The sequence below is a fragment of the Triturus cristatus genome, chromosome 11 (assembly GCF_964204655.1).
Source record: "Triturus cristatus chromosome 11, aTriCri1.1, whole genome shotgun sequence".
Classification (NCBI taxonomy): Eukaryota; Metazoa; Chordata; class Amphibia; order Caudata; family Salamandridae; genus Triturus; species Triturus cristatus.
In genome coordinates this window covers 295,270,096-295,291,106 of record NC_140594.1, presented here as the reverse complement: position 1 = coordinate 295,291,106, position 21,011 = coordinate 295,270,096, and the positions used below count along the sequence as shown (strand labels likewise).

The 21,011-nt window shown below is 44.4% G+C and overlaps 1 protein-coding gene across 6 annotated transcripts in view; it reads left to right on the top strand.

Moving 5' to 3' along the window:
- The window catches only part of EMID1 (EMI domain containing 1), a 431,309-nt gene that overhangs the window by 86,455 nt on the left and 323,843 nt on the right, over nucleotides 1-21,011 (top strand). For all 6 annotated transcript variants that reach the window (XM_085632751.1, XM_085632749.1, XM_085632748.1 and 3 more), the window contains exons 2-3: nucleotides 2,856-2,969; nucleotides 9,169-9,272. In XM_085632751.1, the coding sequence (XP_085488877.1) occupies nucleotides 2,856-2,969; nucleotides 9,169-9,272 (218 nt within the window). The remainder of the gene's footprint in view (nucleotides 1-2,855; nucleotides 2,970-9,168; nucleotides 9,273-21,011) is intronic.

Here is a 21,011-nt window from a genome sequence, read left to right as displayed (position 1 = left end):
ATATCGGGGTATCTATGTGTGTCGCCTGTTGTCGAAATGGAAATGCATAGGCAGGTGGGTTCTGCAGGAAATGTTTAATATGAACAAAGGAATTGAATGTCTGCTCGACTGTTTGTTGATAATTTTGAACATGTCGTCCAATTATACATGTATAGCTATGACTGAACCCAATAAACAAAGTTTAAAACAAAAATAAAAAAAACTCTAGATCAGGCTATAAGAATTTTGGAGCCCGCCTGGGACTTTTTTATTGACATAATAAACAACTTTAACAATGAGCCAATAGTTCAAACAGCTCGAGAGGAATGTTCAGTTTCATTCATTCATACACCACAGAATCATTTGTGAAGGAAGAGGGTGATAATTCAACAGATTGGCGATTTACCCTGGATCAATAGTGGCATTCAGCAGCTGGATCGGGGTATATTGGCTGCATGTGTGAATGCTGATAGTTCTGATTATGCACAAGATGTTTCAGAGCAATATTGTAGACGGCTGGCAGTGCTCAGTGCAGTATAGAGTGTGGGCTGTGCAAATTATGAGATATCCACGGAGAGAGAGGGTTCTCGACTACAAACTCCCACTGTACATCTCACCCTCAGTTATAAGGCAGCAGTCTTAACTTCTATCCCTTCCGCCTCATTCCTTCGAATTTACATCTTTTGATAAGGAACACTCAGTAGAACACAGAGACAAGACCTTGTTTTAATCTTGTGAGAAATTAGGAGTGAAATACAAATAACCATTTCACTGAGGCACCCCAAGTTTTAAAAGGGTTGCTGCTAATTTGTTTGAAAATCTTTTTACTGATTTTCATTTATTTGAAACTTGCCTTTCAAAATAGTTAAATATCTCGAGCACATTGGTTAACATGGATGAATCTGGCACATTTCATAACTTGTGTCTCCTAAAATACGATTTCTGATTTATTTCACTCTTAGTGAACATCCCATCCTGTGTAAATTTGCACATATGGTTTTGGGGTTTGATAGTCTCCTGCTGTAAATTTGTAATCGGCTCCTAGTTCTCTGGGATGGATCAAAAGCTGGACCCTAGTTTCCATTCAGCTCACAGCTTACCTACCGAGGTTTCCACCTGGGCCTTTTATCTTTTAATTGAGTGGTCCGCTTTTGATAGAAGAACAGGGATTCAATTTGTCTCTGGAGAAGGTAGGTATCAACAGGTATCCACGAGGATGAAGGAACTGGATTTACTGTTAATATCTTGTAGCAGGCTTCTGACTTTAGGCTGTCAATAATACTAATAATTCATAATCTTTTACACTACTTACCACGTCATCCTGCATTTTTACTGAAAGTGAATCCCAAGAGACTACATGAGAGACATGTTACTATCCAGTGTCCCCCTGCTGCAGCAGGTGACTGCACATTTCATGATGTATTTGAAGTGATAAGTTTCCTCTCTACGTAGATGTTGATGGTACCCTTAAATGAGCTCCAGTTATGGTCTGACAAACCTTTAAATTACAAATATTTGGGGAGATGCAGGACTGGTTGAAGGCTGAAGTCTTATTAGTGATATTGTAAATGTGAATTATTGTCAAGGAGGAACGCCTGGTGCTGCAAATTTGGTCTCGGGAATCGAATTGGGTGCAACTGTACGGATCCTCTGGAAGTAATAAGTGCAGTTTGTACATGGGCTGGCGGTATTGTGTAAGTGTGCAACTGTTCAGAGGTTGGGTTTGCTGCCTTTGCATTGGGGAAAGGCAGTGATACTTATTGACCCAGGTGAAGCCGAGTTTGTAGCCATAAGAGTGGACACGACAGCCTGTATGGTCTTATATATTATTTATTTATTTACTGGAGCTTGATCCATCGTATTCAAGATCCCTGCCCATCCTTTTATTTTGGCAGAAGTCAAATCAAATAGGATGTGCATCCTCTTTCTGGGTTTTGATCTTGAATGCTTAGGGCATAATGCGGGTCCATTGAATAAGGCTTTATAGACCTTGTCATCCAGTACTTTGCCTTCTTCCAATTACTCTCATACAGTTTCCTTTGCTGTTTTATGTGGCATGGTATGTGGTGCTGATTTCCATACTCTCTGGGTTGATCGTGTTATGGTCCAGCTAAAGACAGCTTTATTTCTCTGATGAGAGGGAACCTTTCTTATTATAATAGTACAAGACTAGTGAGCACATACCTTTGGCACAGGCTTATAATTCCACCAGTCCTAGATGCTGAAAGAGCCAACCCTATGCCCAGCATATATGTCTGCTTTGTAATTTAGGTATGCAGAATTTGGACCATATTTTATCATTCTGTAACGGTTTAGAATCGCAAAAATGTAGGTTTTTTTACCCACTTTTTCCCATAGGGGAAGATTTTTATTCTAAGTGATATTTATACACTTTTGATGCTTCCAACTAAATGAACAAGTTTGTTTCTGTATTTTTCATTTGTAAGAGTTTAAAAAAAATATCTATCAATGTATATTTACTACATATTTTTTAACTTTGCGTTGTACACTGAAATGCCATGAAATGATTTAATCTCTATGGTATTAATTGATAATTGTATTTTCTCTGTTTGTTGACGTCAGTTGAGGACTATAGCAATAAATTCGACTTGACCCGTTCCTGTCAGGCTACATAGGATTACCACTGTGTACTGTGCATGGCATCGAAAAGACTAAATAGCATAGGGTGTGGCATACCTATACAGGTCTAATTACTTTTGACTAGATCTAGTAAACTTTGATGCTTTTGTTATTGCCTAGCTCGGGACATATTCTCTGTATATTGACATATGTTCTGTAATTAAGAATCTTTAAACTAAATCTTTTAAGCTTCTTGATGGTGGTAAAAAATATCACCTTGCCCTTGTCTCTTTCAGGAACTGGTGCTCGTTCGCTGTGACGAGGATTGTCTCCTGCCATGTTCAAAATGGCACCTACCTCCAGAGGATGTACCAGAACTGCCGCTGGCCAATGGGCTGTGTCGGGGGCAGGTAAGAACAGTCCCCCCTAACAACTTCTCTGTCATTCTCACGGCTCCTCTCATTCCATTCTTCCATCATGGGTCTCGACTCCCTTGTACTCCTTGCACATTACCTGACGTACTCATTACTGCTGCCCAGGGCCCGGTTCTAGCGGGTGGGCCAGGCCCACCCAAACATGAGCCTGGCCCACCCAAACATGAACCTTGGCCTGGCAGAAACAGCTCGAAGGCCTGTAGTAAATGGCAGCTTTCATTAAAAACGTTCCTCCGAACGTTGTGTTTTTTTCTTCCTCTTCTGAGCGTTGCGTGATTGGGTCTTGGCTCTTTTTCACAGGCACCCCCAATCACGGATCTCCTTTTAGAAAGGTGGGCTATGTCCCCGCCCACTCGTGCAGGTAAAATAGGGGCACGGCGAAGGGGACACATCCTCTCTTTGGCACCGGGTAACGTTAACCATTCTGCTATGTGGATATTTCCTTTTCTATTCCACACTGGAGAAAAATAGTTTGTTTCACCTTTACTGGCCCCTGCAGCTGCTTATCAGATCGGGCTGTGACTATGAACTGAGCAGGTGAGAGAATGTCTGGCTGTTTGTTCTTCTTTTTAAAATCATCAGGGAAGGCCCAGCAAGACACATACTTCCTGTATGCTTTATTTTATCAGTTTTTAGGTCTCGCCTAGCTATTGCGTAGCAATCGCTATGCGATATGCGAGACTCTAGTAAGGGGCTCCCAAAAGTGCTCCCAAATGTGGATTGCATGGCGAGCACGCGCACAATCATGTGCATCGTGCCGCCATGCAATCCACTTTTGGAAAGCGCTTCAGCCCACTGGCGCGTGCACCTACTTCAAAGGGTCCGCTCCCCCGCCTGGAATGCGCTCCCCCGCCCCTTGCCGCTTCAAAGCCCGCGTTTAGCGAGATTAAAGTGACACTTCAATAATACAATGGGATCAACCACCATAGAGAGAGCGCGGCCGCATTAGAACATCTATGCACTAACACCTATATTACCCGTAATTTTGCCACGCCGCTTTCGCCTGTATTTAGATATCACCACTTTCTGGATAAAACTTGATGTATCACCTTCGTATTCTATAGTGTTACCTTAGTATCGATTCAATACGTCACACAGGCATTTCCTCGTTGTAAATAAATCTCGCTTCCTTCCCACCCCCCCCCCCTTTTTGATGCGAAACCCTGTTTCCTGTCGGACCCGACAACTGGAAAACTACCACTGTAAATATACCACTACCCATTTGATATTGTTTTCTTACTTTACTGTTCCTTGTTATTTCAATGCGTTATCCCATTTACACCGTACAAATAATGTACTCATTACCAAACATGTGGCACAAACCTAACGTTATCATATGATGTGTGTCATACTCATGTTTTGACTCCAATATGCCTCTCAAATACTACTGTGACACTCGATGCATATAATCTACTTCTTTGCCTTCTCTCAATGCGCTGTCTACGCTCGTTGATATTATCTGCTTCTTGCGCCCTCACAATGTGCTTTCCACGCTCAACATGCTCTTGTCTATTCCTTATACCTCCATTCGGTCTCGTTCCAATCCAATGATATTTCTCTACCCTACTGTACTGGTTTAAATCTGTCTCCCAAATATTCGTAAACGGAAAACGTGCCCTTTTTCTTCCATTTCTCTTTCTATTGTTTCTGCCTATATGTTATCTTCCTTTCAACTAACAAATATGCTACCTTGGTTTAAATAACACATTACATGTGATGACCGCTGGCTTTTCATACATTGCTATTGGACCTTGTTTAAAACGTTTTTAATCCTATACTGACCGGTATATTTAATTTAAAATGGCCCGCTACGAATATGCTACCATTTCTATGATCATATTACATGTGATGACCATTGGTCCGTAACACATTACTATTGTACCTTGATGAAAAAATGCAATCCTGACTGACATGTATATTTCAATAACGCTTGTGTACATTTATGATACATATATAACTTGTATACCATTCTGCTCACTGCACCTCCTGTCTTCCTTCTCTCCGACCCTATTCGGCGGCCTATTACTATTACCTCCCCGATCTCCCATATTTCCGTTTCTTCTTGTGTGATTACCAAAAATGTGTTTTCTTGCCTTTTCCTTATGTGTTGTCTTTTATTCCTGACGATCAATTACTCGATCCTACCAGTGGTGGCTGGTGACATTTGAAAGTGGTGAGGCGTAAAAAAAGGGTCTACATGTGTTTTTTGTCGTAGCGAGCCTGATTGACTAAAGGGGAACTGCAGGACCCTCACGCCAAGGAATGCAGGTTAAACCACATTTCAGAAAGCAAGAATATTTATAAAAGTAGGTAGGATATGTAGACTTGAAATAATTAAACACATTTAAAACTGTCCCATATCGTGCTTCATTCCTGCTTGCACCTGTGCCATCCATTTAGCCTGACTGCATTATTTTAAAAGAATAGGGAACATTGCCGTTAGCCGCCTGACCTTATTGCCAAAGAAGGATGAACTATATGTCACCTCAGGTCTCCATTAGGGCCAAAGATTGGGTGGCGAAAACCTCTAAGGCGAAAAACCAAACCAAATCATGTCACAGCCCAGTCTCTCCCTCCTCACCAGGGTAGGCCTCTGGGTCCTTCTGAGTCCCGCACCTCAGGGATTACAGGCTGTGGCGAAAGTCAAGGTTAGTAGTCACTGGGCATTCAGGACATTGTGCTGTCTATGAATATTTTAGACAAGAAATATCCCTGAAAGCTTCCTGATGGATTAATACTGGAAAAGGGGGACTTTGTTCTACTTTTATAGCTGTTTGCAAAGGCATGATTGTCATAAGAGCTCTTCCAAGAGAGACTGCCTATTTCAACATAAAAACGGAGCCCAGCTGAATATCTTTAGTTCCCTTTATTACAAACTCCTTGGAAAGTAATGATATTTATTGTATGAATATTGCATGAAGTAAGACAGTGGAAAATGGAATGCCATATTAAGTTTCTGAACTTTTAAACTTTTCAATAATTAGGGAAAGGGAATAAAGCCGAGAACAGAGCACCGTAACAGGTTTAATTAAAGAATATAAGGTGCGGGGCCGTCACACCGGCATCAGGGCCGGCTTTAGCGCTGGTGGCACCCTGTGCGACAATGTTTGATGGCGTCCCCTCAATGACCACCTCCACCACGGATTCTCTCACTAGCACCCTTTAACAGTGACCAAGTCTCCATAACCACACTCTCTCAGATGCATTGAATTAGTTATATAGCGCCACTCATACCAGTGTCGGGTGTCTGAGCACTTTGCATCACACGCACATTACACACAGACATTCAATCATACGTGTGTAAATCAGTGTGTAGGAAATGTTACGTAAACCAAAGGACTAAAAGTGTAGGAGTCACATGTCATCCATACTGGTAGGCAGTATAGTTTAAGAGTGCTTAGTGTGGAGAAGCACAAACTCAGAGTCGAAAAAGAAACAGCATAGTTGGGAGTTTTCTTTAATAATAAGAATCGATTTCTAGCCAAATTAACCCTTTTTGCAACATTGATCAATGTTCTGTACTTTGCAGAGTGTATGCAGTTCTAGGATAAAAGTTAATAGCTCACTATTCTATATTAGGACTTTACCTGCTGATCTGTTTACATCTGTAATCTACATGGTACACGTTCTTTGCAGCAGGCATATTAACCCTCAGCACTAACTTCACCTAAGTCAAAACCACAACTATACAAAATGCTGATCTCTCTCCAGGAAGATAATTAATCACACGAGATATCTTGACATTTATGTGAGGGCTGGTAATTGCGGGGGAAAGAAACGCTGCAGCAGGTGCTTCAAAGGCATAATAAACTTTCAAACACGGCGCCCTAAAGCCGACCCTGACTGGCATTAATACGGCACCGGAGGGTCTAAAATAGTAATGAATGTACATAACTATTTTAGGCCTAACGAGGGCCAAAAATAGTTTTGTACATTCATAACTTCACAGTAACGGCCGGCATGGTGGGGGTCGTCACGGGGGGTGGAGGCGGGAGGAGTTTAATTAAAGAATATTATAAAACTTACCGTCCTCGTCCTGCAACATCTTCTGGATGCGTCCCAACTCCCGCTCCGTCCTGCAACACCGCAGTTTCTGGATGCGTCCCAACTGCTGCTCCCGCCGTCCTGAAGCTCTCGTCGTCATCCATGAAAGGCAGCCTCCCTCCCTCCGCTCTGCCAATCACAACGCTGAGGCGCAGTGGAGAGCGCCCCAGCCGGGACCATTTTCTCTATGTAGGCTAAGGAGAGTGGGCGGTCCTGCTCGAGGGCATGGGGGGAGTGGCTTGCCCACTGTTATGTGCATACGGACTGTTTGATCGGCCCCAGGGGCAACCAAACAGTCCCTATGCACAACAGTGGGCAAGCCACTCCCCCCGTGCCCTCAAGCAGGACCGCCCAACCCCGATCAGGCACTTCTGCTTTCTCGCAGTGCGAGAAGGCAGAAACATAAATGGTAGTTATTACCATTTATGTTTCTGCCTTCTCGCACTGCGAGAAAGCAGGGGGGCGGCGCCCAAACGCTCCTATGGAGGAGCCGCCACTGGATCCTACTGATCTAAACAACCGTACGTCTCTGTCGTTGTGTGCCTTTCCTCTCTTTCCCTCTTCGTTCCCCACCTACCTATTTCTTGGCTACTGCACAAACTAACAGAATTCACTTTCCTCTTCTTTCCCCTTCTTTCACCAACCCTATTAACACTCCTCCTTTCCTTCTTGGGGATACACACCACTCTCCTCTTTTGCTAATTATAAATGTATGTACAGCCCTGAGGAAGCCCCAGGCCGGATAACCATGTAAAGGGGTGAAACACGTGGTGGCTGTTTCTTCACTCACTCTTATGGATAGAGTGCCAGTACTATCATAAACACCTTACAAACAAGCATTGGCATAGCCAATAGTCTCGCCTTTGGGACCTTATAAGTGTTTAGCCATGCAACAGTTGCATAACTAAATACTTATAAGGTCCCAAGAGCGAGACCTATTGGCTATGCCAATGCTTGTTATTATTGTCAAGGCTTGCTCTGCCACAGATGTAAGACAACAATAAAAATGTTCAGATTCCTGGTGATTGATGATCCTGCCAATCCTTTGTGTGTTGGTAGTTTTGAAATGCAGATAAACTGTATTTTATGTGGGCAGCTCAGTGGGTTACTGCCTTTGTCACAGAGATTCTTGTGTTACTTGCAGTTCAGAAATTACAATCCTATCATAGGACAGTGACCGATGAACTGTCATCAAAGCGCTGCATGCAAACCTGAACGATATAGTTAGAATTTAGCTTTTTTTTGTATAGTAATATAGTTAGAACTTTCACAGTCATTCATTATTCTAATGTTGCCAAAAAGAGTTTGTTTGGGCAGATATACATTTTTATCAGTAAAGCCAACCCCTAACCAGACCAAACCCTCTTAAAATATACTGCCCGCCCAAATAAAAATTCCTGGAGCAGGGTCTGCTGCTGCCTCACTTTCATTGAGACTGTTTCTCTTCCTCGTATTATTCCTTTTCTCTAATCCACTCTCATTCTCTTTCATCTTTCTGTCGCTCTCTTTCTCTCTCTGTCTCTTCCTGTGCCTTCTTCGCTGTAGCCTTTCATCTGCCTCACCTTTCCTCTCACTGTTTTCTATTGGCTATCTTCTGCTATTTTTTCTGCCTTACATTCCTGATCTTTGACTTTGCTTCTCTTTTTTCCTTCCTCTTTTGAAGGATCTTCTTTCTTTCTTCCTTCCTTCCTTCCTTTTTTCTTTCTTTCTTTTTGTTTGTTTGTTTGTTTCTGTTAAGATGACCAATATCGGAGCGAAACCACTTCAGGTAAAAGTTGGTTGAAGTTTATTGGTGGAAACCTACACCAACCGAGAACAGCGTCCAACACCTGCAGCTCCCTGCTTCAACTCTCCTGGAACCCACAGAGCATTCCTGTGTGACGGTCCTAGCATGGAATGGGAGATATGTCCTCTGTGCTGGAACAGACGACGCATGCATTTCTAGTACAACATAACAGTTTCTTCCTTTTTTTCTCTCTTCTCCCTTCATAAACACAGCTTCCGAAATGCATTAGTGCTCTACACTGGGAAGCATGTAGTGGCAGGACCAGGGCCTACCACACGTAGGTTAATCGGCTTGTGAGAACTCATCACGCGCATTCTCATTGGGTCTCATGTTTCTTTCTTGCAGTTACAGAACGGTGGCAAGGCCGACATATAAGGTGGCGTATAAAACGGTGACTGCCCTGGAATGGAAGTGTTGCCCTGGACACTCGGGTGCGCAGTGCGAGGAAGGTAGGAGCAAGGCTCTCTTGCCATTGGTTTACAGACCTGTGTCGTGTATTGTAATTTGCATGGCGACGGGCCTTGTGGGATTGAGTAACATTGCAGGATCATCTAGTTGCCTTCTGATGTGGAATACATTAGGACAGGGGAGGTGCACCTTTCATCTTTTACTTCCAAGTTCAAATTATGAGAATTTAAACCATAAAGCAGTTAAAGTGACAGTCTGTTAGAGGGGAGTATCAAAGTTGGGGTGTTTATGAAGTCTTTTAAGATTCCATTTAAGTGGATAAGCACAAAATAAAGCCATAGTATTCCTCTAGTACTTGAGCATGAGAGTGACTGATTGCTGTCATGAGAACTAGCAGACTGGAGAATGACTTCTGGTAAAATCAAATGACTGATGTATTTGTGATGGATGACAGACTAGCTGATGCTGAATAATTATTAACAAGAACATTGATGGAGGGGAATGTGACTTTTGGTAAAATGACTGATGTATTTGTGATTGGCGCCAGAATAGCTGATGCAGAATAATTATTAAGAAGAAAATTGATGGAGGGGGAGTGACAAGATCAGAGATGTGGGCATGATCTGGCTTTAGTGTGATTATTGATCAATTAATTGGAAGATGATAGTTGGCTGAATAATTGACCTGGGGAAGACTAGAGACAGAACGGCTGATAGGAACATGATTGTTGGCAATCTAACTAATTATCACCCGTGGCATGCTGAGTGGCCAGAACCCGATGGAAGCAGGAAGACTGGCAAAATAAGTGATGATGGATGGTGACAATTAAATTAAATGCATAAACAAAGTAGGTCGCACACTGCTCGTCATACCAGCAAATAGCCCCATAGAACTCTGGATAATGTAGTAGCAACGGTGAGTACGCCTATGCCACGAGTATGTCACTATAATACCATCCCTGGACATGTGTTTCGAGGTAATTGCCTCTCGTCAGCAGGGAGCAGGTAGGTATGTGGGGTGCCAAGTAGACTGCCAAAATATTAAAATACCTCTCACGGCGCGCAGGTGCGGTACCAAGGCTCGTCAGCCCAAATCGCTCGAGGGAGCTTAAATACATAAACAAAGTAGGTCGCTCACTGCTCGTCATACCAGCAAATAGCCCCATAGAACTCTGGATAATGTAGTAGCAACGGTGAGTACGCCTATGCCACGAGTATGTCACTATAATGCCATCCCTGGACACGTGTTTCGAGGTAATTGCCAGCAGGGAGCAGGTAGGTATGTGGGGTGCCAAGTAGACTGCCAAAATATTAAAGGTAAAATACCTATCACGGCGCGCAGGTGCGGTACCAAGGCTCGTCAGCCCAAATCGCTCGAGGGAGCTTAAATACATAAACAAAGTAGGTCGCACACTGCTCGTCATACCAGCAAATAGCCCCATAGAACTCTGGATAATGTAGTAGCAACGGTGAGTACGCCTATGCCACGAGTATGTCACTATAATGCCATCCCTGGACACGTGTTTCGAGGTAATTGCCTCTCGTCAGCAGGGAGCAGGTAGGTATGTGGGGTGCCAAGTAGACTGCCAAAATATTAAAGGTAAAATACCTCTCACGGCGCGCAGGTGCGGTACCAAGGCTCGTCAGCCCAAATCGCTCGAGGGAGCTTAAATACATAAACAAAGTAGGTCGCACACTGCTCGTCATACCAGCAAATAGCCCCATAGAACTCTGGATAATGTAGTAGCAACGGTGAGTACGCCTATGCCACGAGTATGTCACTATAATGCCATCCCTGGACACGTGTTTCGAGGTAATTGCCTCTCGTCAGCAGGGAGCAGGTAGGTATGTGGGGTGCCAAGTAGACTGCCAAAATATTAAAGGTAAAATACCTCTCACGGCGAGCAGGTGCGGTACCAAGGCTCGTCAGCCCAAATCGCTCGAGGGAGCTTAAATACATAAACAAAGTAGGTCGCACACTGCTCGTCATACCAGCAAATAGCCCCATAGAACTCTGGATAATGTAGTAGCAACGGTGAGTACGCCTATGCCACGAGTATGTCACTATAATGCCATCCCTGGACACGTGTTTCGAGGTAATTGCCTCTCGTCAGCAGGGAGCAGGTAGGTATGTGGGGTGCCAAGTAGACTGCCAAAATATTAAAGGTAAAATACCTCTCACGGCGCGCAGGTGCGGTACCAAGGCTCGTCAGCCCAAATCGCTCGAGGGAGCTTAAATACATAAACAAAGTAGGTCGCACACTGCTCGTCATACCAGCAAATAGCCCCATAGAACTCTGGATAATGTAGTAGCAACGGTGAGTACGCCTATGCCACGAGTATGTCACTATAATGCCATCCCTGGACACGTGTTTCGAGGTAATTGCCTCTCGTCAGCAGGGAGCAGGTAGGTATGTGGGGCGCCAAGTAGACTGCCAAAATATTAAAGGTAAAATACCTCTCACGGCGCGCAGGTGCGGTACCAAGGCTCGTCAGCCCAAATCGCTCGAGGGAGCTTAAATACATAAACAAAGTAGGTCGCACACTGCTCGTCATACCAGCAAATAGCCCCATAGAACTCTGGATAATGTAGTAGCAACGGTGAGTACGCCTATGCCACGAGTATGTCACTATAATGCCATCCCTGGACACGTGTTTCGAGGTAATTGCCTCTCGTCAGCAGGGAGCAGGTAGGTATGTGGGGTGCCAAGTAGACTGCCAAAATATTAAAGGTATAATACCTCTCACGGCGCGCAGGTGCGGTACCAAGGCTCGTCAGCCCAAATCGCTCGAGGGAGCTTAAATACATAAACAAAGTAGGTCGCACACTGCTCGTCATACCAGCAAATAGCCCCATAGAACTCTGGATAATGTAGTAGCAACGGTGAGTACGCCTATGCCACGAGTATGTCACTATAATGCCATCCCTGGACACGTGTTTCGAGGTAATTGCCTCTCGTCAGCAGGGAGCAGGTAGGTATGTGGGGTGCCAAGTAGACTGCCAAAATATTAAAGGTAAAATACCTCTCACGGCGCGCAGGTGCGGTACCAAGGCTCGTCAGCCCAAATCGCTCGAGGGAGCTTAAATACATAAACAAAGTAGGTCGCACACTGCTCGTCATACCAGCAAATAGCCCCATAGAACTCTGGATAATGTAGTAGCAACGGTGAGTACGCCTATGCCACGAGTATGTCACTATAATGCCATCCCTGGACACGTGTTTCGAGGTAATTGCCTCTCGTTTGCTGGTATGACGAGCAGTGTGCGACCTACTTTGTTTATGTAATTAAATTAAATGATGAGAGTATGTATACTGATGAAATAATTTTTGAGGATAAAATCGTCAACAAAAGAGCTGAGGTGGGGAAGACTCCTGTCAAGAAAACTGAAACAGGATTATCAAATACATGCAAGTTAGACAGCTGGTTGAACCCAGCTTCGTTGCTGAGATCTGGGTGTAGCCGTGAGATCACATGTTTGCTTGATAGCAGAAACTTTTTAACCTGTCCTTTTCCCGAAGCAGATAACTAGTACTGTTGAGCTGTTTAGTGCTAATCTCCAATACTGCTAAATTAGTTGGTAGGAGCAGGATTACTGGCACAAAAAGATTGTTCAGGATCTGTTTTCTTTAGCAAACATCACACATCAGTCAGCATTGAAAAATTACATAACCAGAATAGTACAGAACATTCTATAGTTCTGTATCTTTAGCAGTGGCGTCGGCCACGGAATATTACGGGTGGGGCGGGGGTAGAGAAAAAAAGTTTTTTTCACCTACCTGGCTGCCGGCCGCCACCTCTCCTCTGTCCTTTTCTGTTGATGCACGGATGCACTCAGGCTCCCAGACGTCCCTACCGTTATCGCAACGCTGCTGTCGCAAGCATGACTGCAGTGTTGTGATTGGTCTGAGCGGCCTGGCTCGACGCTCAGACATGGAGTGGGAGCCTGTGCATGTTTATAACAGCCTAGTTGCATCTCCTGGTTAGGAGATGTCCCCCTGTACACAACTGTAGGTCCCAAATGATGGGTAAGAATTTAATCAAAATAAATAATTCTCCAATTGAACCAATTGCTCTTTGCTGTGATGTTTATTTACTTCAGTCTTAGATATTGCTTCACATCAAATTTCATGCCTATTTTAGGCGAAAATCCACATGTGCAAGTTCAATACATCAATCCCAATGCATTTCGGGCAGCCCAGTGCCCTTCATCAGGGGAAAACATCTGTAATAAAATAAATGCAAGCATTTACATGACGAAAGAACCCCAAATGGGTAGAACAATGCAAGTGAGGTTGTAAAACCTTATCTCCTACATTTGAAAAGAAAAAAGTAGGTGAACAAAAATGGAAAAATAGGGGTGCAAATATTGAAGAACAAATCGGAGCACATGAGAACGTGACAGAATCAGGGTTAAGAAAAAGTAGACTATGACGCGTGATGCCTCTGATACGAGGGGTGCTACTTTTTAGTGTTTGTACATCGCGGCAGACAATAATACCCCTGTGACAAAAGTGATCGAAGCGTGACCGTTCAACTAACGTGTATATCGTTAGTGGATGGTAACGAGTGAATAAAACCCTTATAAGTGCATGCATTATGGGCAAACATATAATGAGCTGAAAAAGTCCGGTTCTATGTTACTCACAATACGATAACAACGGTGTGTGCGCTGCAACATCTAACAAGGGAGTTCAACAACCACAGATTAGTCTCTGAAACTTCCACTTACGAACAGTCTCACACAGTTGAACCAGTGTAAACAAGATACTCACAAAACGGTTGTCCCGCAGACATACACCTATGCGTGTAAACAACCAATGTGGGTATGGTGCGGACAGTTCCCGGAAGTTAAATGTGATTCAAACAGTGGGTGCTGTCCTCTATCCGATAGGATAAGCACTGTCATGTGTCACGGTGCGGTCAAGTGTGGATAGCGATGAGTGCTAATGTGTAATGGAAAGGGTGAAAATTGTAGAGCCATCTTGGAAAGGGAGCTAATCGAAACAATGAACAACAAAATGCACACAGAGTGCGTACGACCAATGAATGTAAACCCCGGTGATACCTTAGTGTATGTACAAAAATAGATATGCCAACAAAATGAAGCACCGTAGTAAAACGGAGCTGAACATAGAGTCAAATCCGCAAAGAATGCGCGAAATGTGTAGTGTAGGAGACGTAAAAACTGTACACCAAAAGTACACAAAGGTGAGCGGACACAGAAAAGCAACTGGAGAAAAGTGAATAATGAATCGAAAAGTGACAGCCAGGACAGAAGGGGTCACATACAGTGAAAACAATGCAGGAGACAAGTATAAGAAACAGTGTTTAAGTAGCAAGAATGTAGGCATACAAATAAGCATTAGAGGTAACACAAAAACTCCATGCGATCATTGAGATTGGGGGGTGCAGGTTTCAGATTTCCCAACAATCACAGTTAAAATACATTGTTTGAGAAGCAGGGCAAGAGAGGGGCTTAAGGAGCAGCAGGAAGGGAGAAGTGTGCGGATTGTGAAGGGCACTTAAAATTCAATATTCTGTAAAATGATAATTTTTTAAAACTTTAAAACAGAGACCAGAGTGTGTGTGTGTTTGATTCTGTCTGCGTGTGTATGTAAATATCCCAACTGAAATCTGACAAGCACCTCACCATATCCGACTTAAAGCACCTGTGCCCAACTTAGATTTATTAGGTGTTGTAACACCCTAAACAACCTTCCCACCCACCCCCACATCCCCGCCCCAAAGCTACGCCCCTGCTGCCAACCATGCAAAATGGGGAACCAGGTTCGAATCAGACCTGGGTTCGACATCCTGTGAATCCTGGCGCATCTCCAAGAACTGAAAAAAAGTGTGCAGTAGTCTTTATTCTCTTGTGAAGCGCTCCTTTGACCTTGGGCAAGATTTGTGTTATGTAAAACTGCCAAAGAAAATCTGGATTCTGCCCAGTTACCCACGCGATAATCTCATCCACTAAGAAGGACAATGCATTAACGTGTGAGAAACCAGTCTAGTGGCTGGATCCACAGTTTGAAACGAAAATCTGGGGAAAACACAGACTTCCCTGCATGACCAAATTGTGTAATCTTAGGCAAATACTTTATTTCACCAAGTCTCCATTTTGTTCATTATCATTATTGAGAGAACCTTTAAATATGTCAGTTCAGGAGGTGCACTGTACAAAATCTCTTGTGTTTTATATAATGCACTATAATATTGACCCATGTAGGGTGCAAATAATACTGCCTTGCCTTCTAGTTTATTAATAGTTTTACCCTCAAGGTGGGGCAGGAATGTTTCTCAGTTCATGTTTTCAAACTCACGCTTTTAAGAAAACTTCTCAATGCAGAGAAATAGGCATATATACTAAGGTGAAAGCTTCTGCGTGTTTTGAATTTTGAAAACCTCTGATCATATTTTAGCATGATGTATGTTTCATAATTTAGATGCCAAATATTTCCAAGTCACGACTTGCTCGCGGGTTCTTAGAGCCAGATCCGACCCTTGGCTCGGCATTGGCACGGCTCTCCCTGTTAATTTGCTTGTTGGCCAGCCTAAATCTAGTGTATACTCCCCCTAATTTGCTTGACATTTCATAGGTTTCTCCATGCATTCCTTGGAATGAGAATACACGTGACAGCAAACGAAACTTATTGCAGGTGCACCTCGCTCTCATGTGAAAAGTGTGAAAGGACCATGAAAGAAATACAGAGCCTGTAAACTTCCAGAGGCCGGGTTAGTCGAGCATAAATCCTCGCTTGGTAGTGCCAAGAATGAGAGGGAGGCTGAATACTTCAGAAGCCAGAGTGCAGTACAAGCTGTGTATGATATGGGCACAAATACAAAAAGCAAAACGGCAGCAAATGAATCAAGATGGCGTCATCCATTGTGTTCATTTAAAGCAACTTTTCGGGTAATGTCTCAGTGAGAGGGGAAGCCTGACTCCAGGAGGCGTTAGACAGATTCATTTAATACAATATTATAATGTAATCTCAATGCCTAAATAAAACGCCCGGTCAAATTAATATCTTTTAAAGAGACGAGGGTCCTGATTTAGAGGAGGGCGTTATGGAATGGGGAGTGGATGTGGCCTAAGCGTAAGAGCGGTCGACCTCGAAGCTAGGGAAGTGGACTCAAGTCTCGGCTGGGACGTACAACATCCTTTGATTCTGGGCAAATCCCCTAAACTCCCGTGCATAACAAAATGAATGTGCCTGTCTGTAATGCAACTGGTGCTCATGTAAAGCGTGCATAACACTAACCCTGGAGAGTCCCAGGGGAGGGAACTAGAGGCATGAGGTATTCAGGGTGAGCTGGCTCATGTAAAGCGCTCTAATACCTTCAGGTCGAGTTTGCGCTATATAAAACTACAAAAAAATAAATGAAACCCCAAAATGTGCTCAGTGACTCAAGCTCCTACCGTCTTCCAGAGGCTCAGCGTGTGCAATGTGTTTTGCAAAGCAGTAATGGAAAATTGGCTTGGGTGAACTGTAGGGAACATTTTAGCAGTGCTCTAAAGGGGGCGGGTGGGCAACTTCCTCCATACATCCATGCACCTTTCCCAGAATGAATAAAGCAGCCCTGGATGGGCCGCGCGCACTGCTGTCAGCAGGTGGGCCGTTTTGTGAAATGGAGAGCGTCTCTCTGAGTCGCTTTTGGCAAGACCTTCAGCAGAGTGTAACATAAGAAGAACATTAAGCAGGTCTTGGTGCAGAGCGGCCTAGCTGTTGCACCGAAACCAGAACTGGCATTGGGGTTGGTCTCACAGGGAGCGCGCAAGGGGCCAGGCCCTGCTCTTGGTTTCTGAGCTCATCAGATTCCGGTGGAGGGGAGCTGGGGCAGTGGTTGGCACTGAACCTCGGTGTGGGGTTGAGGATCAGAAGATCCTGATCGCGAGCCCTGCAGACCCCCAAGCTCCACAGTGGGGGCCTTGCCTCCTCTTGCAAGGATACTACGTCTTCAGCGGCTCCCTCACCTCCAGACGCGGTTTCCTGAATCTGATTTTCTCTGTATGGGGGGGCGCTCGTATGTGCCCCAGTGATGACCCGCAGTGAGCTCAGACACAGCCTCCCTTGCCAACCTACAAGAATTCCAGCCAGGGAGCTGTGGAAATACCAGCATCAAGAATTCACCCATGGTGCTGGAATGGCGTATAGTGTAGGGGTTCTGGCCAGTAATGCCACCTCACTAAAGGCATAGGGGCATTTGGTGGGCTGTATTTGAAAAATTAAAAAAATGCTGCCCGAAGAAAAAACTCATTGAGTCACCTCTTCATTGTTCATTCTTCTAAACTCTGGGAGTGCAGCCCTACTTCCAGCACCACTGGAATCCAGGCCCCACCACCAACATGCGGCGAAGCACCCTCAAATACAGCCTAAACCTTCTCCAGTCTCCTTTAGAAGCCGAGTATCTTGATCATCTAAAGCAACACCCCCCTCTCAGTGGCCTTTCCACCTCCTCACACGCAGCAGTCTAAGATTTCACTAGTTGAGACTTGGTTTTTGAAGACACAGTCATGTGTCGGCCAACCTAGCCGCATCATGTGCACCGTTCATTTCATCAGCCCTCGAACGAGCTACGGATGTATGCTTTTCCAGCAGTATCACAGTCCACAGAACCATAGTCCGTGCACTCTGCAGACGGTCATGCATATCTCCGAGCATTTCTGGCATGGGAAAGACACAACTGACTCATCCATGCAATGGCAGCTTGCATTAGCACTGTCTCTCCTACAAGCACCCTACTTGAGTACGCAGGCGCAGTAGCTGCAACACCACACACAGTGGGTACAAAACAGTTGGTACATAGGCCACTGAGCAACATTGCCATTTTGGCCAATATTCCCCAGCCCATTACAGAAAAGTGGACTGTGACCCAAAATCTATTGACTTCTACCTGAGCCCCTCCATAATATTCCACCTCGAGTGGCACTTATGCCCGCAAATGTCGAATCTGTGCATCTTCCAGTTCAGTCTCAGCTCAGGCTGCTGCTTCCAACGCCTGATTTCTTGAAATCTTGAGTGGGAAGAGGGTTGAATTGTCCGTGCTTGTTTTCAAACCGAAACTAATTTAAATTCTTCTAAGTCTCTAAACAGAAGTGATACTGATGAGCGAGGCCTTTCTAAAGGATTTGAGGCTTCTTATTGGGAAAGAAGTACAGCTGCCCCCATCCCTGTGTCAGTATTCGGTAGAGAAGACTTCGTTTTCCTTTTTTTTGCTACTTTTATTCTGAATTTAATATTGTACTCAAACTAGCCCAGAGGGGGCTCTGAACTGTCAGGGACAAACCATGCAAACACCATATACATTAAGCATTACATAAGTCATTCTTTACCTTAAATTAGAAAGAATCAACTAACATCAGTTATGTGGGAAAGGCCAAACATTTCTCCTCACCCCAGGAAAAAATGCCTTTTTAAAGCTGTTTTTAAAGTACTCTGGAAGTTCAGTTTCTTTATCTTCTGACGTGTATTGTGCCATGGAACAATGCCCACGTCACTCACGGGTCATCGCATCTGTGGCTGCGGCCTGAACCATTGATAGATGGGAGATATATGGGGGCGTGTGGACATTTACCGCCTTCCATATAATAGCCGCACACATTAAAGTTCATTTCATTGTTGGACGGCAAGCCGCCCTAACCCAGCTGAGGTGGCATGTTCACAGTCTTCACTCGGAAGATGATTGTGATGGTGCAGTGTTTAAAATCAACAGATGTGCGGTCCAAGGATTTATAGCCCGACTGCTTTTCCTCCTACACCAGTCACATTGGAGCCTTTTTAGCTATCCGTGCCCTAGAGGGGGATCTTGCTTTTAGTATTCGTTTTCTTAATAATAGTGAAAAAATGTCCGAAAGATGTAGACGTCTTTCACTCCATAACAGTAGGACAAATTATATATAGATGCTTTTTCTTAAAACATCTAAAACAGTAAAACGTGTTTCAAGGAATTTCCTCTTTATCAAAGCTCTATGTACTCTTGTCATACATAAATCCGTCTTGAAATTAGTAACCCAGAAATATTAATGAAACCCGACAGTTTGTACCACTTGATTTTTCAAATAAAAATATTGGCCAATATATTATGTTAAATTGTGCATTCGCCCGCTGCGGGGACCAGGAGTAGACGTCACCTGGCAGTGTGTGCTCACGATTGGCAAACTTTCTCCGATGTTTTCCAGCAGCGTCCTCGGATCTCTGTTCCAAGAGGTGGCCAGCCCAGAGGAACAGCATTACTACAAAACAAAAGAAACATTACTGCTTTCTGCGCAAGCCTAGATCATCTACAATAAAAACCCCCAAACAAAAATGTGTACTCTCCTAGGACTGCTGATCTAACATGCAGTGGAAAAAGACCATTCGCAAGGGTTCGCCGAAATTCTTTCTCAATAGTTTGAACAGCACAGGATTGCTGGAATTCCGTGCAAACAGTTGCAAATGCATAGATGGAGGCCTGCTAGGGACATTTGACGTCCATCTTTCACAATATGCTGGCAATGCATTGCGACTTTTGTACCTTAAAAGGACCGAGATTACAATGCCAAGATATGGGGGCAGCCCACAGCTGTCCATAAGAACACTGTCTGTTCCCAGCCCCCACAACCTTCAGCGGCCGCTTGCACAGTAGAAGAAGCTTTCCACCCAGATAGGTACCACTCTGAGACCTATTACTGGCTGGCAAGGCCAGCCAGTTATGTGTCAGTGCTTTGCGACCCCAAGTGTGGCCACAAACTGACACATTTACCTGCAAATTACGAAGAAAGGGGAATGCCCCTTTCTGCCCACTTTTCATGATGAGTCTCAAGGCCTCAATCTGCGTCTTAGGAGATGCAATGGTACTTGTGATGCACTTTTAGTGCTTTGCAATTTTAGACTTTCCCTTTGAAAAGCCTGTTATTTTATGCAGTGCAAGCTTTCCTAAAAGAAAGCCCCTTTAGTTAATCCTTCACATTCTCACAATGCTGGTTGTCAATCTTCCTAGGCAGGTGTCCCAGCAGCCAACTAGATGAAAGGGTTTACAGACACTTCATTGCTGGTGAGGGCCTGGCTGCTGGTGATTTAGGACCAGGCTGCTGCTGAGTTAGGACCACTTCACTGAAGTTGTTCACATTCCTCCTTATTGTCATCATTAACGACAACAATCTTTCTAAGGCTGCATTGCCCCTGTGCTGCAGCTCCCCACTCTAGTCTTCCATGCACATAGATGCTGCCCAGTCACAGACCCTTTTCACAGCTCTTACTCACCGTGGGCTGGGCAGCCGAAGAGACAGCGCGCCCGGTCAGCTCGAGGCCTCCAGTCCTCTCATGTCTCTGTGTGATGCAGAAGGAAATGAGGCTCTGTAGCAGCCCCAGTGACCTGTGGTAGAAAACCAGCTCACCCATAAATACTCCCGGGTTCTGCTCTTCCTCCATGGACCTGGGTGCCAGGTCCATAGACCGTGCTACATAAAACAATAGTGTTTGGTCATATAAATAAATAATACATAAATCTCATCATATCAGAGCTCCTGTCTGACCCAGTTTGGAGACCCTGCAGTTGTTCGCTGATGTGCAGAGTGGCAGGCTCGGCGAATCAAATCCTCCTGAACCCCACTTGAAATTCAGCCAACGGAGCATACCTGTCCGTGAGAACCCTATTCTGTTAACTCTTCAAAAGGTTTAGCTATATAAAATATGAAATAGGGTGAATATAGAAGGGGCAGGAAAAAACTGAAACGTGGCAAAAGTCAAAGGTGCGAATGGGATGCTCGCATCATCTCTGACTTAATTGAGGCATTGT